Genomic DNA, 27,293 nt, shown 5'->3' with positions numbered 1-27,293 from the left:
AGAAAAGATGAAGCAAAGAGTGCTCTGGGAAGCACATTAATTGTTTTAGTAGGTCACATCTAATTGTGGCTTGCAGCTCTTTCCTTCTTTGCTACAAGAGTGACATTTGCTTGAAGATTAAAATATTAGTGGTGTAGAGGTTTTTTTTCCTCTTTGAATGAAGTTAATCACTGGGACAGAGTAAGAAGCACCTGCAGGACATTGTCAGTCTTGTTCAATTTGTGGTTTTGAATGCAAATACTGGGGCTACTCAGGGCAGTCATGTTTCCTGACCTGTGATGGAGGCTTCCCAAGGATGTTCCAGGGAAAAATACAGAAAGCAGACACGAATACCTGTTTTTCGTTTCTGGTAGTGACCATGACATAAATATTATTGCTATGCCTTACTTTCAGTGCACTGTACTCTTGGCATTAAGCCTTCTCTTAGGAAAGCTATTTCCTACATTCTAGACCTCTTATTTCTCTGTCCTTTCTACTCTGTTTCTTTTCTCTTGAATTGATGCTCCCATCTGTATATATTCCCTATTCTAATCCTGTCTCTTCCAAGCTCTCAGTGACTCCAGCATCTCCCTGGCCACTGGTCATGGCATTCTGCTGGTCCCCAGTCCCACAGATGTTTTCCATTTTTACAGATTAATTAAAACTCCATGAGAATTCCTTAAGTTGTCAGCAGGAGTTTTCACCATGTTATTATTTCTACAATTTGAAAATTTCTAGAAGAATTTATGATAAACAGAATTAAGAAACCAAAACAAGTAAACAACAACAACAAAAAAACCCTCTTCAGACTCAATGGCAGTTATAGCAGGAGTAATTTGTGTGGGAGTATGGGGATTGGCACATTAGCAAAAAGCATTTTTCATGGAAGGCTACTTAGACAACCTCTTTTTAGTCATCCAGCTGTTCTCAGTGAGCAGCCATCGCAGATGGAGATGCTGTGTGTGCTTTTGGCATATTTAAAGCACCTGGGATCTGCATACTGTCTGATATAAAGCAGTCTTTGTGATGCCCTGTAGAGTAGATATTTGCATAGATTAGACATATAAATCTGCCTTTTATTTTCTGCTAACTCCTCAGAGAGGAGGCATCCTTTCAAGCATTTATTTTTGAAAAAGTCTTTGTACAGTGTCTAAAGTAAACAAGCTTGCTTTCACTGTGCTCTTGTTCCAAAAACAGAGAACCCACACACTCTTGTGGCTTTTTGAAAATGTGGGTGCGATGCTGCTTTCTGCACAGTTGTCAGCCAATCCAGGGCCTTTTTCTTTCCTCCCCTTCCCACAGTTCTAAGGGAAAACTGAAGTCACATTTTGCTCCCCACGGTATCTCTTTCTCAGCAGGTGATGCTGCTGTGCCTCCTGTGAAGGAATAAAGGTGTGCTTTGGTCTGGTTTTCTTTTTTCTTTCCTGGAAGAAGTTTGCAGTATCTTACTAGGTGCTCTGTACTCAGCAGTATCCAGTGGCTTTTGTGCTATTGCAGAGTGGGACACAATTCTGGGAAGTGAGAGCAGCTCCCAGTGTGGGTGCCCCGTGGAGCTGGGCTCCCGTGGTGCTCTGCATGGCAGGTCTGGCATGCACAGCTCTGCAGGGAGGGACATGTTCCAGCACCTGCAGTGTGCTGCACTGGGCTTCTGCCCCAAGTTCAGCTGGCAGCTCTGCCTTTCCCCAGAAGAACGTGCTGTACAGCTTTCCTGTGAAAGGAAGCAGTGTTTGGAATGGGATGGCTGCACCTGCCAAGTGTGGGAATAAATGTGTTTGCAGGTGGAAAATTAGAGCCTTCCAGGCCTCTTCTCTGGATGGTCTGTGAAAATTCAGCCTCAAACTTACCCTCTTTTAACTAAGTGAATATTTATTTCCCTGATATTTTGCTGCCATACACTTTTCTTCACTGTTTCTTGTAGCTGGTTTTTTGTTTGTCTTTTAAGGAAATATTTCTTCTTCACTGTTCCCAGCCTTTCCCTTTCTTTGTTTTTCTATGAGTGTTAGTTGAAAACCTTTTAAGCAGAAGTTCTTCTAATGCCTAAAGAGATACAGACTCCTAGGACTATCTGAATTTTTAAATTATGTGAGTATAAATGTAGAGGGGGAAAATTAATTTTTGAGTGCTTCATATTTACAGGGAAAAATGTTTTTGCAAATGTTTTTAAAAAAACTGGATTTTTTGCCTTCCCTCAAAAAAGTCATTGTTAGATGTCTTGCCTACTTGAGTTTATCTTTGCTTTTAGTCTGCTGTGCTTTTCTTTTTTTTTTTTTTAAGCTAAAGTTTCACATTCTCCTGTGTAGCTAGCTTTTAATACAAGTCCAATCAGCTGCAGATTTCCACCAGTCCCTGCAGCCTTTTCTGCTAGTTACTGCTCCTTACACTGTGCTTTTAATTCCTGTATTAAGGCTGGATATCACATATCCTCCTGTGCCAGCCTGGTTTTGTGGCAAGCTCAGTGAAGTGGAACTCTTTTGGCTGTTAAGGATATAACATTTACATGTGACAAGTACATGAGGCTGCTTTGCTTTTCATGGTTGCCCACACCTGCAGCTTGTGGCTGCAGAAGTCTCTGTGTGTACTTTTGAGCTCATGGTAGTTGGTTTGGCTTCATTATCCAAAATAATTATTTTGAATATCACACTGTGCTGGAAAAAACAGCACAATGTGTACAATCAGATTTGGTCCAGACATCCTGGACTGTGCTTGCCTGAAGCGAGGACTGTGACCACTTGTGTGACTGTGCTTGTTACTACACCACAGAAAGACCTATAGGATTTTTTAAAATGCCAATGGTTCTCAAAAATGTACGGACATGTAACAAATTGTTGATGAAAATACAGAAAAATAGCATGCAGGATGGGAGGAAAAAAAGAGATATGTGTTTTAGTTGAGTGGATTGGTAAATGAGAGAGAATTGAGTGATACATGGCAAATGAGAAGGTGGAGTGTTTAAAACAAAAAAAGTCCAGAGTCGGTCTTTTACACCTGGAGATTTAAGTCAGAATTTAACCCTTCAATGTTCCTGGTGTGTAAGAGTGGAAAAAAATTTAGTTTTCAGGCAGCAGAAGTTTCACTGCCTTGCCTCTTCGTAGGAGCCTTTGTCAGTTTGTGTTTATGGTGTACTTACCAGCACATCTTTTAGGGGCATGCCTGCTGTCTTGGAAAGATCTTATCTGGAGGCAGGCTATGTAGTTTCCAGAAAAACGATTGCACTCATTGCTTTTCTGGGAAGTGTCATGGCCACTCGTGGTGCTCGTGCTGATGAGCTCTACTCACACCACACAGGAAAGGCCCTGACACAGAGCCCTCCCTCCTGGCACCAGGAACAGCTGCGTGCTGGAAAGATGATGCACCTCCTCTTCATATGGAGCAAAAGTGTTGTCTCCAACATAAATATGATATTAATGGTCAGAAGAGTCCTGTGTTTTTAACTATTTCCAGTTATAAAGTTTCTCAGTTCCCTTTCTTTCTTAGATTGAGCTGGACACTTGTGTAGCATAAACCAGTGTAGCTTCTTCTAGAATATTTCCAACTTTATCATTATATATAAAATAAATACATAAATATATATCATATTTATATATATATATTTCATATTTCTATTTTATAGAGAGCTTTGGATCAATGGACTGCAATGTTAAATGATTTACATGAATTAAACCTGTTTCGGCTATACATAGAAGCTGTATCAAATGAACAGAAAAGGACAGGGTAAGAATGTATAAGAATGGCAGACCTTAGAAAGGGAAGATAATTTAATCCCATCAATCTCGTCAAAACTTATGTTCTCAGCTAAATGACTTGGGGAGTCAAATTACTGGATAAGTTTTGAACAGAGGAATGGTGTGAGACGACAGTGAAAGGGCATGGGGTGCCAACTGCCCCATATGTGGTGGTACTGTTTCTTTCCTGTTTAACTAGAATAACTAATAGAGGTGCTGAGTACTGAAACACAGCAAAAGAAGAGTTGGGACAAATACTAATATAAATGCCTTATTCGCAAGAGTATTTGTGAGATATCATGGTGAAATCTCCCAGAAAACCAGTAGGAACTCTGGAGCTGAAATTTTATAAATTGAGGCAAAAAAATTTTTGCTGTAACAGAATTCTCTTGGTTTTAGATGGCTGTTGACAGGCTGCATGACCATACAAGCCCCAGTTCTGGTCAGGGTCCTCAAGTTGATTGTCTTATGACTGGAACTGCACCCATCTCCCAAAGCTCAGAGAAAGGGAAGCTCTGGGATTCATTCCTAAGTAGAGCCAGGGAGTCCTGAGTCCTCAGGGACCCCAGCTCTCTTCTGTTGGACAAAATTGTAGGTGGGTCATGAAGTAACTTAGAAATGTTGAGGGTTTTTTTGGTTTTTCCTTTTTTTTTTCCCCCTTTTTTCCCTTTTTTCTTTTAGTTTCTTTTCCTTCTAGCTGCAGGAATTAGGGCTCATGTTGTCCAGGCAAGGGAGCAGTTCTGGAACTGCATGCAAGTTGGATGAGTCCTAAAAGTCCTGGGTGGCCACCCAGGCTTAGACAGTCTGGGATATTTGTGTTTTGGTGCTCCTTTGATGGTTTTATTGTTTTGTTTTAATTATTAGACTTTTTAATATTAGTGGCTAGTGCAGCATGAAACGCACACATTAGGCTTGTACTTGCCTTGTTGTAAACACCCTGATACTTAATTAGCTTTCATGTTGTATTTAGAGAACAGCAACAACAAATAATGTGCAGTATTTGCCTGGTTCTTACTGTGTTCATATTATTGCAGTGTATGTATTGTTTCACTTTTCAGTAATACTTTTCAGTTGGTTCTTTTTGGATGTGTATTTTATTAGATGTTTAAATTTCGACTTAAAAGTAAGAACTCCTTCAAGGAAGACCTAAGATTCAACATGAATTCCCTGTTTATAAAATATTTGCTGAGGAGGGCAAACCCTTCTCCCAGCTGACTTTCTTCAGTGAATGGGGAGCTTGTTCTCTGTGTGTTGGTTATTGAAAGCTGAGCTCTTTGTGCCAGATATTTTAAGAAACTGTTGATGCTTAGATCTAATCTATTGCATTATACTGTGCTTTTAGACCAGAAAGTGAATGTGTTTTCATGTGTGTGGTTGGGCAGTACATATGTAGCAACTCTGAAAAATAGTGTTGCATAACTATAAATACAGTGTAGGATACTTTCAGCCTGCATTCTTGCTTTACTGTGCTTTGAAGGCAGTGGCTGTGGTGGTTAGAAATGTTGCAACAGGAATGTCTTGGCATTGGGCAGATTCACATTTATATCTGATCATAAGGAAATAATACTAATTTTATGCTCTGGGGCTTAGTCACGTGTGGTAACATATTGCTTTCCTGATGGGAGCTATTTCTACATTCAATTCCAGTAGAACAAATACTTTTGGAGTAATCTAGCCTTTTTTTACTGGACCCTTTTAAATGGTAGCAAAGATTGCATTCTGAGGTTCTGCACTTCTTGTAAAGTAGTGATACTTCATTTACACAAGTTGAGAGAGCTTCCTCTCTGGTCTTAGATAGTCCAAGTTTAATCCCGTGCAGGTATGGTACTGGAGGCATTTGCACTTGGGAAAAAGTACTTTGGATCTCCTTTTCTTGTCCACCTGGGCACCTGTGCTGTTGGAGACATTGGCTGAGCCTGTACATTGGATAAGCAATGTGGATGGCTTTTGCCATGGCTGACAGCTGTAAAAGATTCAGATTTTAAAGAAACAATTACACAGCTGGCTACAATGTAACTTTATTGTCCATGCTTGTGATTTTTATTATGTTAGGGCTTTCCCTAAACTTTGAACATCTTGGAATGAGGTAATGATATGAATTTCAGTCTGGGATTTTTTTACATGTTCAGAACAAATTTCAGACTAGATTAGTAAAGGGCCAGTAAAGAAGGGCATGAAAGGTATGATTCCAAATATTTTATAGTTTTCAAAAACCAGAAGGAAAAAAACCCCTAGTTTTAGCAAAGAAAGAAATATTCTTCAATAATAGTATGGCTTTGAGGGGGTCACAAAATCTCTCAAGTTGGAAGGGGCCCATAACAATCACTGAGCCCAGCTCCCTGCTCCTCTTAGAACTACCTAAAACTAAATAATATGATTTAAAGCATCATTCAGATGCTCCTTGAACACAGGCTGGTACGGTAGTCACTTCCCTGAGAGCCTGTTCTAGTGACTGACCACCCTACAGGTGAAGAATCTTTTCCTCATATCCAATCTGAACTTAGAATCACAGAAGAATCATGGAATAATTTGGGTTAGAAGTGACCTTTAGAGGTCATATCTAGTCCAGCCCACCTACAGTGAGCAGGGACTAGGTGAGCTCCCCAGAGCTCCATCCAGCCTGATCTTAAGTGTTTCCAGAGATGGGGCAGTCATCACCTCCCTGGGAAACCTCTTCCAGGGCCTCACCACTCCCACTGTAAATAATTTCTTCATTATGTCTAGACTAAATCTACCCTCATTTGGTTTAAAAACATTACCCCTTGTCTTACCATAACAAGCCCTGCTTTGTCCCTGTTTTACAATCCCAGTGTAAGTACTTCACCTAAGGCAGCTTCATCCCATTTCGTTGTGTCCTATTCCTGGTCACCAGAGGAGGTGATTGTTTATAATTAGGACACAGCTGCAAACCACTGTGTTAAAAATGTGTCTTGATTACATAGACTGCCAGGATTGAGCCTTAATTCCAGAAAGAAGCGCTGAGGGTCCATGAGGCTGAACCCAGTACTTTAGACATTTTATAAAGAAGAAGGAAATATATTAAGCATTTTGAAACTTGCTTTGAAGGTCTAACCAGCTTCTCTTGCAGGAAAAAAAGTTCTTCTGCCTTCCTGCATGGAAACAAAAACAATTTGAGTGGCCTATATATTTATTTTGTGATATCTGACAGTTGAAATGGTGCTGAGGCTAGAAATCTGGGCTTCTGCTTTCATCAGTGAAGAGCTTGGAGCTGTGTTTGGATGAGTCACACCGACTGCTTTTTGTTTCTCAGCCTCTGAGGAAGCTGTCCTCACCGCTGCTTAGTGATAAGACTTCTCTTAGGAGGATCACTGTGATAACCTGGAGTTGTCTTCTATTTAATCCAGCTTTTCTTGCTCCTTGGCTTTCTCCTGTCAGATTTCCCAGTGCCACAAAGACACATGGCTGCATATCTGTAGCTGTACTGCTAGCAGTACCCATTCCGTGTGTGTTTGTGTATTTTTATAAAGTCTGTTGAAGATCTACTTTTATGATCTGGACATATCCCTTTTTCTTGTTTTGTATTAGTAAGCCATCTATCTTAAATAGTGCTGAAAGGAGATTTTTACTCTTGCTGTAATTGGCAGTAGAGCCTCATGAAAACTATGACTTAACCTACCTTTTGGAATGGAGAATTGTGTCCTGCTTTTTTTTAACTGCAGTGTCTTAAGGCAAGAGGATGAGTGTATGGATAGTAAGCTTCTGCTTGCACAGCTGCAGGATGTGTCAAAAGTTGTATTTAACAACATGGCCTTGCTACACTTGTAAACTCTACAGGAAACCTTCACCTAGGTATTTACTCTTGTGGACTGTGTCAGGCCTAAGACAGGATGCAGAGATACAAAATGCAGAGAAACAAAGAATAGGTTTTGATTCATAATCTTTTATTTCTAAATAAAAATAATATTCTGTAGACTGGAAATTTGAGTCTAATGTTTCCCGACTGGTGGGAGCATGGACAGGGATTTCCACCCACAAATTGGGAGGTTTCTGTAAACTTAATGAAAAAGTCCCTGCTGCTGGAATGACTGTCAATTGAATAAGTTATGATAGATTTTCTCCCTGAAGGTTTTTAGTGTACTGTTGTCTCCTGAAGCCAGACAGATGTAACTAAAAGCAAATAGAGGGTTTTAGAAAAAAAGATTATAGCTTCAACGTTTTGGTTTAAAGGAGAAAGGATAAAAAAAGTGGAAAAAGGAAAAACACTTGTCATCCCTAGCTGCTTGAGTCATGGAAGTGCCCATCAGCGTTTTTGCATCTCCTCAACTGAAGATGAAAAGGATAATTGCTCCTCTAGTTTAGGAATTGAGCTGCTCACTGCCTTTGTCATTTAGACTGCTGCAAACTGCTTGGCTGCCCTTTTCCCCCCTCAGGTGTAGCAGCAATGTGTGTCACTGCGGAGGGAGGTTTCCCACTCCTTGGGGAGCTCTGTGCACGGGGTGGCCGTTCTGGTGCACCTCTCACACCGGCGTGTGCTTCGGACTTGTCTCCCAGAGTGGTTCAAGGCACTGGTTTGCACAGGGGATTGCATTACCTAGGCTGGGGCTGGGACTCTCCTCTCTGTCTTCCCATATGATGCAGTAACAGGACTTAGCAGTTTCTCCTCAGGGAAGTGCAGACTGCCAGGGGACACTGAGGAACTTTACTCCTTAAACTCTTCGTGACACATGCCAATCCTGCCTCAGTCATGTTGCTGATAAAGCCTTACAGAGGGAGGGTTGCTCTAGACTTCCTGTGTAATCAGTGAGAAGAAATGGGCATTTCCACAGTGTGATTCAGGATTCCTGTTGTGCATCATTTTCTGAAGGTGACACATTTTCTCTTTCCTAACTGTGTGCTTTGAAAAGGGAACTGTGGGTCATTTGTCTTCTATTTCGAAGTCCCAGATAGATGTCTGAATTTTTTCTACAGCATCAGGATATGGTCAAGCCACTAGCAGCAGCGGCATGAGAGAAAAAAAGATGTGTGGGGTTTTATTGGGATTTCTATGAACAGCTTTTTAAATTCTGAGAATTCAGTAGGCAGTGGAAATCTTGTGTTATGGTAGCACTGCCATTCTTCATGTAAATTTATTCAATATTGAGGTTTGTAATTACAGGCTGGAGCAAACTTTTTCCCTTCTCTTGTAGCTGAGACACATATCATGAAAACTTAGTTCTAAATGTACCTTTTGAATAATCTTAATTTTTTTGCCTTACTGGCAGGGTATAGCACTAAAGGATCTGCAACTGGATGTCAGTACAACCTTCAAGTCTCCAAATGTGCTTAAAAGAAGCATTTGTGTGGAGGCCCTTATGCAGCTGAGAACCTCAACAAGAATTTGGCAGAAATCTCAGTGTTGGAAGATGGCAGATTCCTGTGCAATGAGATGTTTACTGGTTCACTGTTTTATCTTTGGCAGCTGCTTTTGCACTTGATATCTTCAGCTGTTTTTGAAGCTTTTACAAAGAATAATTATTCATTTCATGAAATGGATCTATTTTACCCACCCAACAGGGCACTGATTCACATACTTCCCTGGCAACATCCCGTTGTTATCAGAGCTGTGTTCACTTTTGCAGGATTGCGTTCGCTGGGATGTTACAACGTCCTGGGCCATGGTTTTGTTGCATGATTTACTGAGGTGTGGGGTGACTGTTTTCAATTATTCCTTTGGAAACACCGGGGTCGCTGGGGTCTCTGGGAGATGGAAGCAACCTGAGTTTTCCTGTTTGCTGCTGGCAGTGATGCTGATGTAGATGTTCCAACAATCTTTTCGCAGGAATATAAGGTGTTGTACTGACGACCTATAGATAGGCAGCAACTTCATTGTGTCACATTTCAAGCAGTGTTTTTTTCTTATTGCCAGGACAGATTACTGTAAAAGGCAGTAGCCAATGGACTGGATTTTTAACTCTACACCAGGTAAAATTCCACTAAATCAGTAGAGCTTTCTCAGACATTGATTATGTGAGGTTAGGACGATACATAAAGGTTTCATTGACGGGTTTTGTAAATGAGCTCTATAAATTCCTAAACGAGGTTTCACTGCAGGCTCACTAGGGCTTTTTTTTGTTTGTTTGTTTTGTTAAGTTTGGGCTAAGCACACATTCTTTTGTAAGTTTGAACGTATTCACTTGCTCTTTGAATAAAGTAACACCTGAATACACTTGCGAGCTGCTCTGCACCCACAAAGCAATTATTTTGTGATGTGCTTCTGGATGCTTACGTAGGTATGCCAGTTGTTCACTGGCATTTGTGCTCAGTTCAGCTTTTGCTAGAGTGCACAGCTGAACACACTACATTTAGCCAGAAAAACATGGTGGACTTGAGTAATTCCAGAGTTTAGAGCAGTATGGATGGAGAATCTTTAAAATATATATTGAAAAATAAAATAGGGCTTAAGGGGTATATACATTATATTTTATTGTTACAACTGACACAATGTGGGGAAGAAAATGGAGCAATGAAAACTCTTCATGTTTGTTTTGGGTCCAAAGAATAGTTATGCCTGTACTTAAGCACCATTGAAAAAGAAATGTTATCTATTTATTTTCATATTGCATAGTATGAGCTTGAGTATACATTTGTTCTAGTTAACTCACCACATTTTTTTAGCATGATATTCTAACCTGCTTGGCCATTAACCTGGCTGGCTACCAGGAGAATTTTCAAACTGTTGACTCATATTGCTTCCATATGTAGCTTAAACCACCTTTTCCCACAGTAGATAGAGCTTGAGGGTTAGCTGTTTTGTTTTTCAGGGCAGGGAGAAGCATATTTTGAACTGAGTCAACACATAAAAATAAAGGAAGTAAATATAAGCTATTATTAACTTTTTGGGGTCTAATCTCATTTTTTGCCAAAATCTAGTTACAATTCAGGAAAGACCAACAGGGGTTTTTTGTGCTTCTCTTCCCCAGGAGGTTAAACACCCTTCAGCCTACATAGCCATGGCTAATCTTTGCACTTTCACATCTTTGTGAGGATGAATCTTTACAGCTGCCATTTCAGGATTTTTTTTTTTTTTTGTCTTATTCCATCTGGAGATCTGGGGACATGAGTTGCTGTGTGTGTGTGGGACCTGCTGTTGTGAGGATGTGACTAACCAAGTGGGCAGTGGCACACGGGCTGCATGCCACGGCACCTCAGTGAGCATCTGTGTGTAGGTGGGGCCGATATGTGCTTGTAGCTCCTGCTCCTAGCTGGAGCTCATGCTGTGTGTCAGGCACCAAAGGACAGCTGCTGGCTGGCAGAATTGCTTTATTAGCCAAAATCCTGCATCAAAGCTGTAACTGCTTCTGGGACACACAGTCCAGGGCGAGGAGGAAGAGCCCTGGGACCCTGGGAACAGGGAAGATCGTGTTTGGAGGAAGGTGAAGGTGGAGGCAACAGCTGTGGGAGATATTGTGGGTTTGCACTCAAAAAAACCCCAATCATGTTGTGAAAAGCAATATGTGGCATTGCTGTAATTGACCTACCAGACTCGGTCTTACCTTTTTATTTTTCTTTTTGTGATCATAAGAGAACATGAAGCTAAAAGGAAAAAATAGTTGTCTTAGCTGTGAACTTTGGATCTCTTTAGCCAAAGACAAGTGTTCTGCTCAGTTCAGGAGATATAAGCACATAGCTGAGCATGTTTTCAAGCCTAGGCCGAACAATAGACTGAGCAATGACACTTTTAGCCTATATTTAAAACCCAACTGAAATGGATACATGCCTTTTATTCAAAGATGTGGATAACAAACTCTTTGCTCCCAAACTTTTTATTCTAGTGTTTCTGTGAAATATTTATACTTGAATTGAACATTTTTTTTTCATTTAGAAAATGAAATGCTAAATACATTAGCTTAGAAATGATAAAATACAGATTTCTTTGCATTATATGATTTTGTTTTGCTTTACTTTTGCAATCTCACTCCAACCTTTATGAAGATGAATTCTATAGTGATGTCACCAGGGTTTGCTGGACTCCAATTGAATCCAATTTGCAGAGACCAAACATAGCTTTTTCTAAATGAAAAGGTTCAGAAGACAAGAGAATATGGCTTCCCTGTTTTTTTTTTTTTTAATTCTAAAAGGCATGTCAAAGTTTTGTGTATAATTCTTTAGGTATTTGGATTAACTCTGATAAAATTATAGGTGGTTGCAAGGGAGTTTATTGTGCTTATAAATTGTAGTGGGGCTCCCTGTAATTTGTTATAATTAATTCAATAGTTCAAGAGCAGAAAATCAAGATCAGGTTGTGGCATGCCTTCCTTTCTTGCAAAAGCATGCCATTACTGGCCTTTTTATTTAAAGTTTCACTTTGTGCTTGTGGGTTTATTTGAACTTGGAGTATGCAAAATGCATAATATGCTCTTAAAAAAAACACGTACAAATACAGAGGATGGATCTGTTGTGGTGGGGGGGAGTTTGTTTAAATATAGAGAAATTGGTGGATACTGTGGAGCTGCATCTGGTGGCCAAGCCTCTCATGGAAGGAGTGTGTGTTTTGGAAGGTTTGTGTCATGTCTGTGGGCTGCAACAAGGCCTGGGTGCATGTCTGTGCTTGTGGTCCATCAGAAATGGCAGGAAGAGAAAACCACTGGCAGAGCACTTCTTTCCTATGCCTGCTCCCTCTGCCACTGAGAGTGCAGAATGTGACACTGCTGTCTCCTGGCTCATTGCTGGGAGCTTCGCTGCCATCCCTTCAACTCTGGGCAGCAAAGAGCCACAGCAGTTTGAGATCAAGGCTACACTGGAAGCATGTACTGCTTATATGGGAGAGGTTATAAAGCCTGTGTGACTTTCCTAAACAGTCAATGTCCATTTTAATGCAAACATGCTTTTCTTTAAGTGCCCTATTTTTCTGCAGGAATTTGGCATTATTGACTAATTCATGCCAAAATAAAAACCTTATTGCTCTTAAACTACTTCGCATTTACTTCTGATATCATGTTCCAGCTGTGTAAAGAACTGGAGGAGCTGGAGATCTGGAATTTTAATTGTCTTTTGGGGAATGCATGCAAATGAACAACCTTGAAATGGAGGTGGTAAACAACAACTAAGCAATGCACAGTTTTCATCCTTCTGTCTTTATCTGTGCAAAGGTTTTCATGTTCTAGTATCCTTAGCCAGGAGCTGACTGTGGAGCTGGCCCTCAACCTTTGGAAGGCATTGGCCTTTGGTAGGAACCTCACTGGTCAGCTGTGGCAGCTGCCTTTCACTGTGTGCCTCAGTGCAGCTCACCAAGCAAGCCAGGCATCCAGGCTCTGCATCATCTGTCCTTATCTCAAAATCTGCACATCAAAATAAATGGAAAGTGACCATCACTGTGAAGTTGGTCTGTTGTACCCAAATCCCCTCTTTTCCCCTTCAACTATAATTTGTTGCTTTTAAAGAGAGAGATTGAGTGATCTGGAAGTAGGTGATAGGAACTGTGTTTTCATCTGTTCTCCTCTTTTTCAGTCAAATGTGTGAATATGATGGTATCCCACCATTGTTCTGTCTCATTAGGAAGGGGAATGACACAAATCTTTCCATGTATTTATTTTGGTTTTATTGTCAGTCATGTTTTCCATCCAGCTGCTGGAGGAATCCAGGATGTAGGCAGTTGGATGCTGCTTTTGAGCAGAGTAATTTCTCAGTTACCTGAAGCTAGCCTTGACCTACCCTCTAAGGTTGTTATGATCAAAGAGCTCTTACCCTGGAAGATGTTATGACTGTTTTTACTATTGGCATTGGCAGTTTGAGCTTCTGAAGGAATTTCCTCCTGCATGTGTGACAAAAGCTCTTTCGTCTCCTTTACTCTCTTTTACTGGCAAGTCTGCTGATCTTCCTGAAGGTCTGTGACAGGGTGTGGTAGACTCCTTCTCAATAATACCCTTCCAAAAATATTACCCTTCTATTATTGGAAACACTGTCATTGCTTTTTACATTCTAACACAAATCCCAGATAAATGGCTGTTGTCTAATAGTGTGAAACACCAGACTTTTGCTGGGAGAGAAGTTGATGAAATTCCAAAGGAGTGAACTAGAGATGTTCTGTTTATCAACACCATCTAAGTTTTTAAAGTGGCAAAGATGAGGCATTAGCTTTGTGTTACTGAAAATGACATCATGGATCTATGTATCTCTTTTTTTTTTTTTTTAAGTGCCTTTAGATTAAGATGTGCTGATTGAATCCTTGCCTCCAAAATGTGTTTCAACATGCTCAGGCTCAGAAATCATAACACCATCTTTGCCAATATACTGCTGTTGCATTTGAAAAGACCAGTCTTGTCTGCCTGTCTGCCTTCCTTAACATATAAAATCCAGTCCAAGTTTGCAAGCCAGATTGGTTGCAGTGGATTGAATGACTCACATGAAATAAGCAGCATCCAGTAAGTAGTACTCTGGATTAAGACTTGGGAGCAAAACCTTAGATCTCCCAAGTCTGCCTTGGATTCCTGCCCAAGCTTGCATGAGTAGCTTCACCAGCCTCAGATATTCTGTGAAATTCAGCTAATGATCATTAGGTTAATGATTAATACATTAAAGCATGTTTTTCTCTAAAGAGCTACCTGTAAGAATTAAGTACTAAGATGATTGTCCTAACTATGTAATAAATAAACAGAAATAACATTTTGATCATAATCAGTAAGTTCCTTTGGTTGCCCTGAATAGCCACATCATTGACATTTCTACCTTAAACACTGAGAAAATATATTCTCAAAATAAAAAATGGGTTTCTATTTCAAATGTGGCATATAGGTATCTGTGGAATCCTGTTTCTAAATAGTATAAAAGCCAAAATCATGGCAGGTTTTAAGGTGTCAGGTGAACAGTAGACACATCAATATCAAAGCTGGTGCTTAAAATAATTTTAGTACATGAAAAAAGACCTCTGTTCTGGAGAAACTGCTTCCCCTGTGGGCAAATTATTGCATAAGTGTACATTGCAGCGTGTCTCCTCAGAAATATATTACCATACTAAGATAATCTCAAATGAGCTGACTCGGACTGTTGTTGTGACTCAATGAGACTTTTATTGTGTTCCTAATTTTAGAAGATTGTATTGTACTCTAATTGCAATTTTTTTTCGAAGTTGGAAAAGAGCTGAAGTTCTTGAGGTAAACCACTGGTGGACCAATCTGTTTCTCCTTTGAGTCTTAAAGGTTTCTTCTTTTGGAGGTATGAAATGGTAAAGCAGTTCTCTTTTCCTCCAGAGAAGTTAAATTGCATAGCTGTGCAGTTATCCAATAGATAGGCTTGGTGCCAAAATGGTACCTAATGAGTTATAAAAAAGTTAGTCATGCCAGTAATAGTGTAATTAGAAATGATTATAAAGGAGTTGTACCTCTTGGTAACTAATACGTGTTTTGTAGTGCTTTGTTTATTTTCAGATACACTCCAGGTAGATATTTGTTGGTATTGAAACTGTGATGTATTTATATTGACTCAAAATTTACAAATAAAACAAACTGATTTTAAAAAAAAGAAAAAAAGGAAAAGCTTTTTAAGTGTTTTTTGCTGCATTGGGGGTACAAACCCTCCCTGATGTACAAAGAAGGAAAGTAAAAAAAAGAAAAAATAACAAAAATCCAGACAGGTCACATTGCAGTATTCAGACCATACTAAACTTATTAATTCAATACTGTCACCTTTTTGTATAAAATATACATTTAGATTGTAAATCCCTGGGACAAAAAGAATTTTTTGTTCTGTTTCTTCACATTTCCTAGCAGAGTTTGATGCTGCTTGATTACTAAGACTAGTTGATCTGATAATACTGAGTAATGATTAATGTAAGGAAGTATTTGCCTTGTGGTTCTTTTTGGAAGTCACTAGTATGAAAATCCTGAAGATGCAGTGCAATTACTCTGCAATCCTAACCCATATTCTTACTTTTGTAAACCATCTTTTAATTTCTCTACAAAAGCCTTACTTCTTGTGTTGGTCAGGCCAGGTTCTGTGTGGCATGTGATATATGAAATGTTGGTTGTTGAGGAGAATAGAAATCCGTGAAATTGAGTTATTTTATACCTGTATCAAATAGCAACAGGTATTTTGCATCAGGTAAACAGTGGTGCTGGAAGGGTGCAATGAATTCAGTGACTCTATACAAACACCCACGTTCTTTTTTGAAGTGACAGAAGAGCAAATGTGAACATTGCTGCTGTGGGAGGTCCATGCAGAATTGTCTGAGCAAATGGAGTTTTCTTACATTTATGCAACTGTAGCAGAGTTTGACTCTGGTTGTTGCAATTAAATTTTAAAACAGTACCCTTATCTCCTGCTCACTAATACTATTGGGTTTTGGTGGGCTTTTTTTCCTTTAATGGCATGAGTTGCCGAAATACAGATTCTGGAGTTGAGATGTTGTCTCATAGTCATCCAGCTGCAGCTTCTTTACTCTATAAAAATGTGCTTTTTGATGCCATACATGCAAATATTCTTCCAAAGTTTTGTGTGTTGGTTAAATAGAGTTGTGGGAAATGATAGCCTTATAATGATGGCTTTGTTCAGACTTGTTGTCCACTCCCATTCCCCTTGGAATTAGCTACAGGCTGGCAAACTGCAGTAGCCTTTATTATATTAAATACACAATGGCTCTGCTAGTAAAGTTTAACCCAAAGAGAGCAACGAAGGTGAGAGATTTCAGCTCTAGTGACTCAGCTATAGTGGTGTCTTTGCTGCCCTGCACTCCTCTGCTATGCCAGAATGGCTTTGTGATTAAAGCTTTGTAAATCTTAATTTTGAATTTTTGTCTTTTGTTATTTGGGGGTCCAGACTGCAAACTTCTCTTTTGTTCACTTTCCATATACTTTCCCAACAAAACCACTTAATAGAAGGCTTCTGCAATGCATGTTATCTGTTGTCCTGGAACAACTTTCCTCAGTGAATCTATAGCTGAAACATTTTTAAAATGTTTGATTTCCCTCAAATTATAGATCTACTTTTGCAATCCAAGTAACAAGGAGCAGTTTCAGTGGTATAATAACAGCGTTTAATTTAATTTCAGATGGAGGAGCCTCAAATCCTTGACAGAACGTGGGCCAATTGCTTCTCTCTGTTGGCTGGGCAGGGAGCCTGACCACAGTTTTGCAGCACGGCTGAGCCATGAATCTGTGGCTGGTGGAGTTATTAGAGCCTTCTAGTGGAGCTTCCTCCAGGGTGTCCTCCTCCTCTGCCTTGACACTGGAATTAGCCACCCCAGTCCGTGCCTGGGGACTGATGTCCCAGTCCATGCTTTATTTGGACACCGTGAAAAGACATATCAGGGGACTCTTTCGGTGGATGTCACTTGTCACTGTCAGACCAGGGTTAAAGGGGAAGCAGGTACCAACCACAGGTTTCTGCCTCAATCTTCTTCAGATTATCTTGACAATTCCACTGAGGCAGGTGCCAGAGCCGCAGTGGATGATTGCATTTCAGTGAGTTTGCCTGTGAGAAGTGACAACTTTCCCCATGAGATTTTTTTCCTGACAGATACACTGGTTAATGTCAGAGCTCTAATTATGTACATCCCTTAAACTCTTACTGCATGTCAATCTACAATATATAATAAATCCTAAACTCACTAGATGGTCTTAATGGTCCATTCCAACCCAACTCATTCTATGATTCCATAATGTTATAGAGTATTCCTAATAAGATTTTTAAATGTGACCCCTTCCTGATGATCAAGTGAAACAGCTGTAAATAGAATCTTTCTCAGATTGTGGGTGCTATCTGCTGTCTTTGTGAATGTGTAACTGTGTGAGTGAGTATGTAACAGTGTGTATGTGTGCTCCTTATTTGCCTGTCATTTCTAACATCTGTCTAGGGTAATTATATATATATATTTTTTTAATTTGGCAGCTATAGGTCAAAGACAATGTTGGGGAAAATTGTGGAGAGAGCTCTTGAGAATTCCACATTGTCCAAGGCAGATGCTAAGTAATGTTTCTTCCTGGCCTACATCATATTCTGATGGAAAGTCAAATGCCAACTCAAACCCCACAGCAATGTTTCTTTTGAAAGCCTGGGTCATAATATTTGATACTACAGTAACTGCACTGGCACTGTATTGTGTTGATGCTTACCTAAATAATGCTTCCTGTGATTTGTCTGTAGTTGTGTGGACACTGTAGTTGAAATCAGAGCTGCTCTACGGCTGGTGACATTCTTGACTTCTGTACAGCTCAGATGTTACTATAAGATTTGACATCAGTTTGAGTCTCATTTAGCCTCTTAACACTGTGTTTTTTTTAACAATAGCCTTATTTTTTGGCAAATACGGATTTTACTCTCCTTTTTAGACTAGAATATGTAACTTGTGTGTATATGTTGCATGGATCCAAATAGCTGCTTTTGAGATTACAAGTCTTAAAGACCAAATTCATCAAACATTTGCTCACCTGCATAGTTGATAAAGGAGATTATGTCAAGCTTCTATGAAAACATGCATGTTTTCAGAGTTAGGATTTGCTCACTGCAAAGGAGTAGAAAGAAGCTGATTTGTCTCTGGGACCGAGCGAGTGTGAATCCTGGGGCTGAGGCACAGGGCCCAGGCTGAGAAGCTGTGTGCTTTTCAGCTTGCCTCTCTCAATCAAATTTCAAAATCCCCTCAAGTTTTAATCTTTATTAGGCTGTATGAAAGCTAAATCTGAGCATTTTAAATGAGATTATATTTTTCTTATACCTCAAACAGTAATATTTGCAAGCATATTTAAGGCAGTGCAGTTTGTGTTCTGTGGGTGATGTTGCAATGGTTCTCCCTTCTGCTGGGACTGGGAAGGTGACTTACAGTCTAAAGCAAAGCCAGAACAGCTTCTTTATCAAGATGTTCAAAGGTAAGGTCAGATGTGGTCATAGCTGAGCACAGTTAGGAGTTTGCTGCCCACAGACTTTGACTGCTCTTCACTGTCTGCCTTGTAAAGCTTTCAGTCTCTGGGACTGGCTGGTGTGCTTGTGTACCAATTCTTCCTACCCCAGTTTATCTCAAGCAATTATATCTTAAATCCATGGCATTTTAAGTGGACACCCTTCACTTTCATTTTCAGGGGGCAAGCAGGCATGCAGCTGAAGGGTGCAGTAACCTCTGTGCTACTGTGTCTGCTCACAGCCTGAAAAAGCTCATTTGTTGGGTTTTGAGGTTCTTAATTTGGATCACCCAGGGGGACATAGGGGTTGGAAGCATGAGGCTGAATGCGCACATGGACTGTGTGTGCCTGGTTTGTGTGTCTTAGTCATCCTTACACATGAAAAATGCCAGTTAAAAAAACCTTTTATAGGGGCTATAGTTTAAGGTATATCAGCAGACCAAAGTGTATAGCTAAAATTCTATTTCTTCAATGAAAATGGTGTCAATAGAGCAAAAACAATAGAAACAATATGGAAAAACCCGTTTTTGCATTGCGGATTGCATGGTCTCTATGAAATTTAGAAAAGAAGTAATCTTCACAGATGCCCCTCTTCTATGTGGTCTGGGGAACCCAAACTAGAACCTTGTATTTTCCCTTTCATTCATCTGGAAGAACTGCACAGGTAGGGATCATATTGGTTTGTTATGGTAATGTGGAGCTTCTGAAGCCGGGTACAGATCTTCTGTTCAACAACCCGACCTGTTTGGGGTGATTCTTTTCTTTCTTTCCACAATCTTTTTTTTCCCTGTAAGAGATGTGCAAACATATAGATATTATAATTTGTGCCTTTTTAATTTTTTTTTTTTTTTTTTTTGTAGATATCAGTATTATCTACAGGTGAAAAAGGATGTTCTTGATGGGCGATTGATATCCTCGTTCGAGCAGGGCATTCGACTGGCTGGTCTGGCAGTGCAAGGTAGGATGATGTGACCCCATAGCCTTTGTCCAGGAGTGGCTCTTTTGGTTTGTCCTTCATCTTGACTGGCCACTGAGGCCTTGTATGACTCCTACTCACAGCAGCTGGGTTTCCAATTGATTCCAAAATTCACGGGTGGACTGCCGTGAATGAAACACTCACAGCCTCGGGGTGGGAATGAGGGACCACATCACAGTGCTCAACTTTCCTATTTCTAAAATTCATGCAAGCAAATCTCAACAAAACTCCAGTTCTTCCAGCCCTGACCACGGAGTACTTTGCAGTAATGAATTTGCTTCACGTTCTCTGGTTTCAAATGCAAATTACATCAAAAAGCACAGCAGCAGCTTTAATTTTGCCTTTAATTAAAATCTCATTTTGCTGTATAGTGCTCTATGAAGTATGAAAGAACACATGACCATAATTGTTATGTGAGTTATAAGTTAATAATAAACTACTTCTTGCAATATGATTTTTATTCTGACACTCCTAAGGACATCAATAAAAGTAGGATCATCAAATGTATATGTGCAGAGGAAGAAGCCCTGTATTTGGATAAAGTATGTTTCTGTCTATCCACAACAAGAACTTGAGGCAGAGTTTCAGCAGTGATGTTCTCTGCATGCTCTCTGATGTGTGGGAAGGGGGAAGTAGATATATAAATAGCAAACATGAGGATCTGATTCTTGAAAATTAAAGGTTCAATGGAGAGAAATGCTTATATGATCTTTTTTTAGAGCAGTAGAAATGCTGTGTTTGTATTTTATATCTTTGCTAAAAATTGAAGGGAAAATGTTTCTTGTCAAATCTTGAAATGTTTGTCTCATAAAGGGAAATATGTGTATAAGATTCCATAATGAATCTTTTAATTTAGGTAAATGAAGATTTTCCAGTGTGTAATTAGGTCTGAATACATACTCAATATGTTTGACTGTATTTTTGTAGCTTTTTCCTAATTTTGAGAGTGAGTGAGTCCTACTGTTCCTGACCTTGTATTACTTTTTTTGTCCTTTGCATGTGATGCAACCAAAGGCATTTGAAATACTTACTTCTTATAAACTTGCAGACTCTGTTTCATGCCCATTTTGATTTCTTTCTGTTTATGTTAAAACATAACTCTGAGGTAGAAACGAAATGAAACTGCATTTTTGGCATCCTGCAATATGTGAAATTGTCTAGTAGCTTTGAAAGAATGTTTAGATAAAATGATTTATGGCGGGGATTTCCAGCTCCTGTAATATGAGAATCTTGTAGATGGTGTTTGATCCTGTTCAATTAATATAAAATAAAAACCTCCTGGCAAGATAATCTTTTGATATAAGCTGTTGTATATTTAACAGATAGATAAATATAGGCATTGTTTGGGTTTTTTAAATGTCATTTTGCCTTTAGTAAGCATTTCCAAAACTCCACAGTCTCAAGGACATTTAGACAAGAATACTCAGCCTGACAAATGTGAGCATGGAGATCAGTATCTTTTGGAGAGATGTAGAAGAAGAGAAGTGAGTAGAAAGGTGTGGGCCATTCAGTAAAACCAACACAGTGCCTGCACTGCTAGGTTGGCTGCAGAAGTATAACCCCATAGTGGTTATTGACAATTTTTAATAAAATTGACTACTGCATTTTAAACTTTATAGGCTATAAAATTAATCTTTTGTTCAACTGTGTAGAATTGTCACAGTCAGGTTAAATTTTCATTATTTTTGCCTGGTCAAGGTTGGAAATGGTGGAGAAGTAAAAGTGTGCATTATTTTTAAAGAGGCTGAGCAATCCCAGCATTTTTTTAATGGGGATATGAGTTTAAGATGGCTACAGAAAAACACTCTGCCACTCCTGATGGTTAAGCATTGCAAATAGTCATTATATTAGGGATCAAAAGAAAGAAATTACTTGTTGGCTGTCACTTGATCTCTGGTAATAACACAATTATTTTAGACCTCCATGTTAAAAGCTAAAGTGCAAGCAAAAGTCTTTGTGCCAGGCTGTGGCTTCAGAGAGAACTTGCCCACTTGAAATTAAGCATCTGTGCAAAGGTTGAGTGTGGTCTTGACATGTGTGGAAAGTGCCAAAATGAGTAATTGCGTTGGTTTTTTTCCAGCGGATTTTGGAGACTATAATCAGTTTGAATCTCATGACTTCCTCCGAGAATATGTCTTGTTTCCTATGGTAAGTTCTTTATCCCTCTCTTTTGTGGTCTTTTGTGAATAATTTCTCCATGACTCAGAGATGGCTTTGTTGATAACAGAGTAAAAGCACCAGCACTGGACTAGTGAAAGCAAAATTTTCTCTCCAAAACTTGTTTGCAGCTGAATTATTCTATGCTGTAAAATGTCAGCCCGTTTTCAGTTCCTGTTGAACCTCCACGAGGAACTGGTGCTCACAAAAGAAACAAACATCTTGGCATCAAAAAAGAATTTGCAGCTGTTTTAAAAGGTGTATATTATCTGTACTGTGGTATTAACAACATGGTGTATCAAGGGGATATAAGGGCTGCTGCTCTAGTAAATGTTATGTCACAAGACAAGCCATGCAGCCATTCCTGAAGAGAATGTGGATTTACATCAGCTGACTCAAGTGCACTCAAGTGAAGCCTGGATGAGGTCTTCTCAAAATGTTATCCAGGGAACATTTGCTGTAAATTGGGTTTACACTTGGAAACTAGCAAATAACTTGAATGCTTAGGGAAGGAGCTTAGATCACTAATGATGCTGGAAATTTAGTGGCAAAACAGACTTGCAGTCTGTGACATTGAGAGTCTCTGGGAGGATTAATTAGATAAGAAAAAAAAACCAAAACAAATGCCTGTTGAAGCTAAAGCTGGCTTTGTCTTAGATGAACAAGTCCTTCAGCATGAGTATTTAGTGTAATCTGCATAAATATAAAAGATTATGGAATTTTTTTAAACTGGAAAAAATATCTGGAAGCAGGGTGGGGTTCCCATGCCCTGAGTGTAGCTGCCTGGAAGTTAAGGCATCTGGTTTCCCTCTGCAATTAGTGGAGCAGTAGAGGGAGCATGATTCATCTCACTGTAATTTGAAGGCTTGAGAAGCATTTCATCCCACTTACCTCTTTGTATAGGAACTGCAGTGGACAGTTCATCTTAAGTCCATAAAGGTGACATCTGCCTGGTGTTTTGAAGTGAAAGTGCAATTTTGAGCCACCACATAGATCAATGTGATCTGAAAAAATTAGAAGGAAGAAGGAATGTACAGAGATCAAAATATGCTTTGTGTAGCATATACATGTAAAATGTGGCTTCAGTATTAACCTTTCACTAATAAACTGCTGTTATCTTCTCTATGGAGCAGAATTTCTTTGGTTAGCTATCTTATCTATTGATAAGTAATTGATGCTCTTGTGTATAGTTGATGGCTTATGAAGTCATGTATGGTAGCCTAAATGAGAAAGAAGATGGCTGAAAGCATATATGGAGAAAAGTGTTGTTGTCAGGGTGTCATTTTGTAAATGAACTTCTGCAAAGTTCTTTCAATACAAAATGAATCACAGAATGGTTTGGGTTGGAAGGGACCTTAAGGATCATATAGTTTCAAGGCCCCTGCCGTGAGGAGGGACACCTACCACTAGACCAGGTTGCTCAATGCCTCATCCAACCTGGCCTTGAACACTGCCAGGGATATATTGGTACTACTTTCCTATTCAGAATAAAATTAGGGGAGGTTTTAGGTCTCTACATGAACTTTCAGGTGGTTAATTTCTCTGCGCTCCAGCAATTTACTCTTTGGGCCCATTTCTTAGAATCTGTTTTTGTGTCAGCTGCCTCCATGGTGGTGTGGTCAGCTCTCTTCTGTTTTGCATATTTACCATTGCTTTGTGGTATTTTGCTTTTCATCCATGCAACTATTGCTAAGTTTAAGAAGATCAGCGGAGTGTCTGCTTCCTACACCTTCAGAAGCTTTCTCTTAAATCAACTATTTCTCTAGACATTTCTTTAACTACTTCTCTTTGCTCTTCTGGGGAGGCTGGATAACCTAATAGTAAATATCTTACTGCAAGTTCAGTGACAGTGGCTAAGTGCTGCAGATACAAACAAGTCCCTAAGCAAGCTGGAGGATGTGGAGTGAATTTGGGGCTTAGAAAAAGCCTCCAACAAGAACATTGCTATAAATTCATTAGTGAAGTGAGCCTGTGGATGAGGGAGGGGCAGCTACGTTCGTGCTGTTTGATCTTGTGAGGTTACAATGTGTGTCAAATGGCATTTCTTCAGCAGTGAAAAGAACAAAATTATGTACACAGTACATTCCACAGGTGTGTGGCTGTGCATAGGCATGTACCATGCCATTTTTCATTAGCACACTACCACTTTCACATTTTTTTGTGGCAGAAGCAAATATCAGAGGGGAGGGCCCCATTGAGCAAGAAGCAGTCTATTTAAGTACATTACCTGCGCAGCCTTAAGGCTTTCTTAAATAAAAGTAAGAACTTTGAGGTTTTGCAAGAAAGTTTTTCAGCTTCCTTTCTTTGGCCTTGAATTTATGAGTAGACTTCCTTTATTAACTTGCTCCCAATTATTTCAGAATTGTTTCTTCCGCACATTATTAAATTTGGAGAGTATAAAAATTTCTGCTCAGAAATGTGTTGCAAGCATAAAGTAAGTTTTAATGCAACACCAAAGAAGTAGCAAAACTTTCAATCTCTTTAACATAAAGAAGGGAGTACCTGTAGGTTGCAGGACAAAAATACTCATGAATTCATTTTCCATGGTCTATGTATTATTTTGGACTGTTTCTAAAAGGTATATATTATTTTGTATCTTTCCAAAATTTTTAAGGACTTGTTCAGTACTTATCCAGGAAAAGATCCTTTATTGGTGCTCTGTATTCTGTTCTGTATTTTGGAGTAAGAAGGACCTTATGCCTATTTTTAACAGTATCTCTTTACCCTCTCAAAAGAACATTAAAAAAAAAAAAATCAGAGTTTTGTGTTCTTCTCACATGATTTCAGCATCCCATGCTTTGACTTTTCAATGTGGTCAGTGATAGGTTCTCTGTCTTAACTACAAGTCTTGAACCGTCTGCTGTCATAATTTCTGCCTGCCATTTTATCCTCTCTTTGGTTGACTAGTTTTTGATGCTGCTTCATGTTCTTACAGGATTGGACCCAGGATGAAGCTGTCCTGGAGGACCTGACTCAGAAGGTTGCTCAGGAGCACCGAAATCACAGGTGAGCTTGATATGATAAAGTTTGTGCTATTTTTTTTTTTTTTTTGTCATTGCTCTAGTACTTCCCTGCCTCCCCATGCATTCCTGGTAGTGTTTTACTAGCTTATCTTCATGTGGCTGTTATGCTTTGTGTCACTGGATTTTTAATTAGTCCATCGCAGAAGATTATCTGCCTCTTGTAAACACAAAATGGCTGAGGAACTTAATCCCAAATAATCAAGCATTTATACCCTTAAGTATAATGAGCATGTGTAACACTACTTGTGCTATGCACTAGACTCCTTTCTCTTTTTGATTTCATTTAAATCCTGATGATGAAAGACCCTGTGACTTGATCGGTGGCAATCCAAGGGCCTCTCTCAAGAGGGGGGGGGGATAGAAATGCTGTCAGTGTAATGGAAATGAAAAAAACCAGGAATTGGGTTTGAAGTCTCAAGGAGAAGACACAGTATAGTGTTATCAGTTAATGAGCTAGGAGTGTGAGCATTATTGCTTCAGTAAAAAAACCTTCTTTGTGAGCAAGTGTCTTTCATGTTGTCCAGGCGTTCCAGTGGTGGAAGTGTTCAAACCTCTAGAGTGCTGTTATGGGAAAAATGGCACTGCCCACATGTCATATGCAATAGGAATATTATGTGAAGGATGCTGCATTCCCCATTACATGAGAGAAAGTGGTTGTAAAAGGACAAATACCAGTCTGTGAGTCTAAGGCCATTCTCAGTGTTGAGTTTCAATGCAAGCCTGGGCCTTTGATGCAACCAAAGGAATAGCTTCCAAGCCGGCCATGAACAGGCCTGGTTCTGTTCTCTCCCTGCCATAGGCTGCTTGTGTGATCTTGGTTAACTCACAGACTTGAAAGGAAAGATTTCCCACCTGCTGTGCTCTAAAGTGCTATTTCTGCAACACAAAGAGCAAATACTTCCCCTCACTTCAGCAGGTAGATCGTATTCCACCTCCCCTCTCCCAGGTATTTGTCTGGTTCCTATATTTCTGTTTGTAAGCTGAAGTAAGGAGGAGTAAAGAGGAGAAAAATTAATAGTGGCATATTTTTGGAGCAACCTGCGATCTATTCTGACCTGCTTTTGAGAATTGAAATCTGTTGGAATTCCTGAGCGTGTGTAGACATGTGTGTAAAAGTTTTCAGCTGGTTTGTTCTCTCTTATGAAAGAGAATCTGTTCAACTTTTGGATTTAGTGCCTGTGTTTTTGAACAGCCAATTTGAAAATGTAGGTCTTTCCTTTTGAATCATTTTAGGAGGCTCCAGTGGTCTTGTATAATATTCAGGCAGATTTGCACCCCTATGGTTCAAGTTGTCCATGCAAAACTATCCACAACCTGATGGTTTAATAAAGCCCAGAGAAGATGTGTGTGGAAGAAGCTGAGTAATGTGATCAGTTCTGTTTGTTCCTCCTGTCATTTGAACTGTGCTTTGTACCTTAGCTTAGTGACATTTACTAAAATTTTCCCCCTTGCTGAAAATGATCCTAAAGTTGAAAGTTACCTTTGTGTTGTACTTTTCTAGGCAACGTTTCCAAAGTGTCTTCTCAAGTGGTTTGTGAAACTCACATTTTTTTTGCTAGTACTTGTGTAATATTGAACTATTCGCTGCCTTTTGTTAATCTAATTGCAGTGGCATTACAGCAGCAGAGGCTGAGCTAATGTACATCAATGAAGTGGAACGTCTGGATGGGTTTGGACAGGAAATTTTCCCTGTGAAGGTATGTTAGTGTATATATTCAGGAACCTCTGAATCAAATGATGCAGAACACTGCAGCAACCTTTGGTGTGCATGCAAGTCATGTTTGTCCAAAAGAGACAGGACTTGTTTAAATGCTCCAGAGGGTGAAATGACTGCTGGTAGCTTGAATGGATATTGCAACATTAGGGTTACTTAGGCCTATAGTGAGTGCTGCTTCTCTTCCATGAAAATTCTTGCTACAGAAGAGGTTGCTATGTTATCTTGGGAATAAGAGATACTCCCTTGTTTTTCTTTCACGTACTGTCTATGGGAAAGTGGCTAGGGCAAATGTATCTCAACTCTGGTCATCTTTAACAGGATTGGAAAATGAGACCTTTTCATGTCTTTCTAAGTTGCTACTTACTAAACATTAGCCTCATATTTCCTTAGTTTTCTATATGTGCACACAAGTCCTCCATGCATTTGTAGTTGGGGGAATTTCTGGGATTATTTTGCATTGCAGTCACTTTCCCTTCACTGGAAGTCCCACCCTGCCGTGGATTGTCTGGATGTGTGGCGTTATGGAGCACATGCTGCCATGATAAAGTTGTGTTGAGCAACTGAAAATCACTGTTCCCAGCATGACCCATTTCTTTTTGCTAACCTACCCAACCACTATAAGTGGTGGATTGTGAGTGGTTTTCCTGCTAGTTAAAGATAATTTGGAATTTAAAAACAAACCCAGATGCACACCAAACAAAACAAGCTTCCTGCTGAAGTCAAAATTGATCCTTTGGTGCCAATCTCAGAATTGGCCTGGAGGGGAGGAGCTGAATGGCAAAAAACTTTCAATCTGCCAAAAAAATTTTGGAATGTTTATTGCCAGTGAACTAAATGAAAGCTTTTCTCAAATTCATTTGGAATAATGCTGCACACTACTGCAAAAGATTTCTG

At 39.6% G+C, this 27,293-nt stretch overlaps 1 protein-coding gene across 3 annotated transcripts in view; it reads left to right on the top strand.

The window, feature by feature from the left end:
- PTPN14 (protein tyrosine phosphatase non-receptor type 14) overlaps window positions 1-27,293 on the top strand; it is a 110,006-nt gene that overhangs the window by 50,047 nt on the left and 32,666 nt on the right. For all 3 annotated transcript variants that reach the window (XM_021547594.3, XM_085576057.1, XM_077781883.2), the window contains exons 4-7: window positions 19,387-19,484; window positions 21,583-21,650; window positions 24,595-24,665; window positions 26,292-26,379. In XM_021547594.3, coding sequence (XP_021403269.1) covers window positions 19,387-19,484; window positions 21,583-21,650; window positions 24,595-24,665; window positions 26,292-26,379 — 325 coding nt within the window. The remainder of the gene's footprint in view (window positions 1-19,386; window positions 19,485-21,582; window positions 21,651-24,594; window positions 24,666-26,291; window positions 26,380-27,293) is intronic.

This window comes from Lonchura striata, chromosome 3 (assembly GCF_050655825.1).
Source record: "Lonchura striata isolate lonStrDom1 chromosome 3, ASM5065582v1, whole genome shotgun sequence".
In the NCBI taxonomy this organism is placed as follows: Eukaryota; Metazoa; Chordata; class Aves; order Passeriformes; family Estrildidae; genus Lonchura; species Lonchura striata.
Note: the sequence above shows the minus strand (reverse complement) of the source record. Positions and strands in the feature narration are given on the sequence as shown.